The sequence below is a fragment of the Cryptomeria japonica genome, unplaced genomic scaffold (assembly GCF_030272615.1).
Source record: "Cryptomeria japonica unplaced genomic scaffold, Sugi_1.0 HiC_scaffold_405, whole genome shotgun sequence".
Classification (NCBI taxonomy): Eukaryota; Viridiplantae; Streptophyta; class Pinopsida; order Cupressales; family Cupressaceae; genus Cryptomeria; species Cryptomeria japonica.
In genome coordinates this window covers 97,677-100,404 of record NW_026729226.1, presented here as the reverse complement: position 1 = coordinate 100,404, position 2,728 = coordinate 97,677, and the positions used below count along the sequence as shown (strand labels likewise).

The following is a 2,728-nucleotide window of genomic DNA, read 5'->3' as shown; positions in this document are numbered from 1 at the left end:
CGGAACGTATTGACCACTTAAGTGGTAACTTTTCTTTACCAGATAATCGAATCATTCAAATGCTACCATGATCTCATTCTAATGAGATGCCTCAGGATTCGCCTTCTCTGATAAACGAGGAATGCCCGTAGCTGCAATACTGTCCCTTTTTACTTCAATAAAATCGCCCCTCCATCAGCCAATGTCTCGTTTTAATCTCCTTTATGCCTTCATTCTCTATACCCTTTTACTCCCTTGTTCGCTATGCGCAGACGTCAGTTATACAAACTGCGAAAGCAATCAAACATGTGGCGGTATAAAAATCCCATATCCTTTTGGTTTAAGGGAAAGTGGATGTGGTCTGCCAGACTTACAAGTCGACTGTGAAGATAAGGGACATTTGGTAATCGAAATTGGAAACCAGAGGTACACAATCTTAAACTTTTTTCCAGATAATCAGACTTCAACAATTACTGAGGACACGAGTTTCCAAAATTGTTCATTTTCATATAATCTCAACGAAGATGCAATCCAAGACGGGGGTCTCTTCGATCAAATCCAACGACATAACATCAGTCTACAAGTTCTTGTGTGTGGTTTGCAATGTGTAGCTCTACTACCTGGCCTTGAGGTTCCAGGATGTTATTTTAAATCGGTAACTGTTGAAGAGGCATCAACCCATTGGAATATTGCAGAGGAACAAGACCAGAAATGTAAGAGTTGCGTTTCAAGCGGTGGTCTGTGTGGGTTTAATATTTCCGATTTAAACCAGTTCCTTTGCTTTTGCGAGGATGCACCCCATCAAACCACATGTTCATCAGGTATAATTTGGTTCAGATCTCTCTATATTTTCTTCTAAGCACCCATTAAGTTTAATTGCCTTGCAATTCGAAAATATAAAATACGAAATTGGATTATCTCAGTTTAGTTCAAAAAAAATTATATTCGCATCTGATTAGCATTTACCAAATTTAAACAGTCGAGAGATCAATTTATCGAGCTATAACAGTCAGAACTAAAAAAGGCAGAGATATAACAGGTAAATACTAAGGAACCTTTTTGTGTGAGTTTTAAACATTCTTCTAATTTTCTTGTATGGTGGAGTCACTAATCTATGATACTACACATGAATTCCAGGAATAGCCATTGGGGCAAGTGCTTTCATAGTGATAGTAGCACTATTTCTTATTGTTGTTTATCGAAAGAGGTCATCCTACTTTAGATGGATCCAAAGTTGTGTTGCAAGCGAACCGATGAATTCAGGGTCTATTGGGAAAGTGGAGAATTTTCTCCAAAGTTATATTCATGAAATGCCGACCAGATATTCATTCTCTCAGCTAAAGAAGATCACTAACGACTTTTCAGATAAACTTGGGGAAGGAGGATTCGGCATGGTTTATAAAGGAAAGCTCCCGAGCGGTTTTTTTGTGGCTGTAAAACTTTTGGATCAGTCGAGACAGAGTGAGAGCCAGTTCATGAATGAGGTTGCAACTCTGGGAACCATTCATCACGTTCACTTGGTTCGCCTCATGGGTTATTGTTTTGAAGGTTTCAGAAGCCCACTTGTATATGAGTACATGGCCAATGGATCCCTAGAGAAGTTTCTATTTCAAGGAAAAGAACAAGAACAGAAGCTCAGTTGGGAGCAATTGTATTCAATTGCTTTGGGCGCTGCGCGCGGAATTGCGTATTTGCACCAAGATTGTAACAGGCGCATCATTCATTTTGACATTAAGCCTCACAATATTTTACTGGATGCAGATTTCACGCCCAAAGTAGCTGATTTTGGTCTCGCTAAACTGTATGGGAAGGGAGACGACCACGTATCAATTACGGCAACCAGAGGGACGCCAGGATATGTTGCGCCAGAGGTGTGGAATATAAATTTGGGAGGTGTAACAGACAAATCAGATGTTTACAGTTTTGGAATGCTATTAATGGAGATAGCGGGAAGGAGGAAGAACATTGAGTTGCAGGTGAGCCATTCGAGTCAACTTTATTTTCCGGAATGGGCGTTCAAATTGATAGAAAGTGGGGAGTTGGAAAAGAGGTTGAGAGAAAAAGGTCGATGCGACATGGAAGTGGAAGATGAAGAGAAGGTGAGGAGAATGACGAAAGTAGGACTTTGGTGTATTCAATACAATTCCAATGACCGACCATCAATGAGCAGGGTGGTACAAATGCTGGAAGGAAACGGTGATGATGTAAGCAATCCTCCATTACCTTTCAACTCCTCCCCACCGCGTGAAGTACCATTGTCATCTTCCTCCGAAGAATATTCATCCGTGGTATAGAGTCCACGAAGACTCCTAATCTACCCATCAATCTAGAAATATCTTCATCCATGGTATAGAGAAACGAAGAGGATTTGGACGATTATGAGATGATGCAAGGAGCATCTTTATTATATGGAAACGAATATTATATATTTCTGATGTAAGAATCCATCCTCTGGATATAGAAGTAATTATTATATAACTTAGATGTAAGAATCTTTGTGTGGTGGTTTCAGCTGTTTGGTATTGTAATTTTTTTTTTTTCATTTCTTGAATTGCTATTTTCTTTTCTTGTAATCACATTTTGTTTAATTCAATATATAAAAGAGTAATCATCTTCATCATATCAAAATAAATCATTCATAATTATAATTAGTATTTTTCATGTGATTTTGAAAGGTGTCATAATATTCTTGCTCAATATCACTTAGAGTTTAAAATTTTTTTTTTTTTTCATAATATCTTCTAGCTTG

General features: G+C 38.3%; 1 protein-coding gene across 1 annotated transcript; it reads left to right on the top strand.

Moving 5' to 3' along the window:
* Positions 1-897: 897 nt before the first annotated feature.
* On the top strand, positions 898-2,415 carry LOC131039180 (rust resistance kinase Lr10-like). Its single transcript, XM_059215978.1, has one exon. It carries the CDS (start codon positions 1,233-1,235, stop codon positions 2,271-2,273), a length of 1,041 nt encoding a protein of 346 aa, XP_059071961.1. The 5' UTR covers positions 898-1,232; the 3' UTR covers positions 2,274-2,415.
* Positions 2,416-2,728: the final 313 nt, after the last annotated feature.

What these genes read in the sequence shown, in the direction of transcription:
- LOC131039180 (XM_059215978.1), top strand. Translation starts at nt 1,233, where the DNA reads ATGAATTCAGGGTCTATTGGGAAAGTGGAGAATTTTCTCCAAAGTTAT.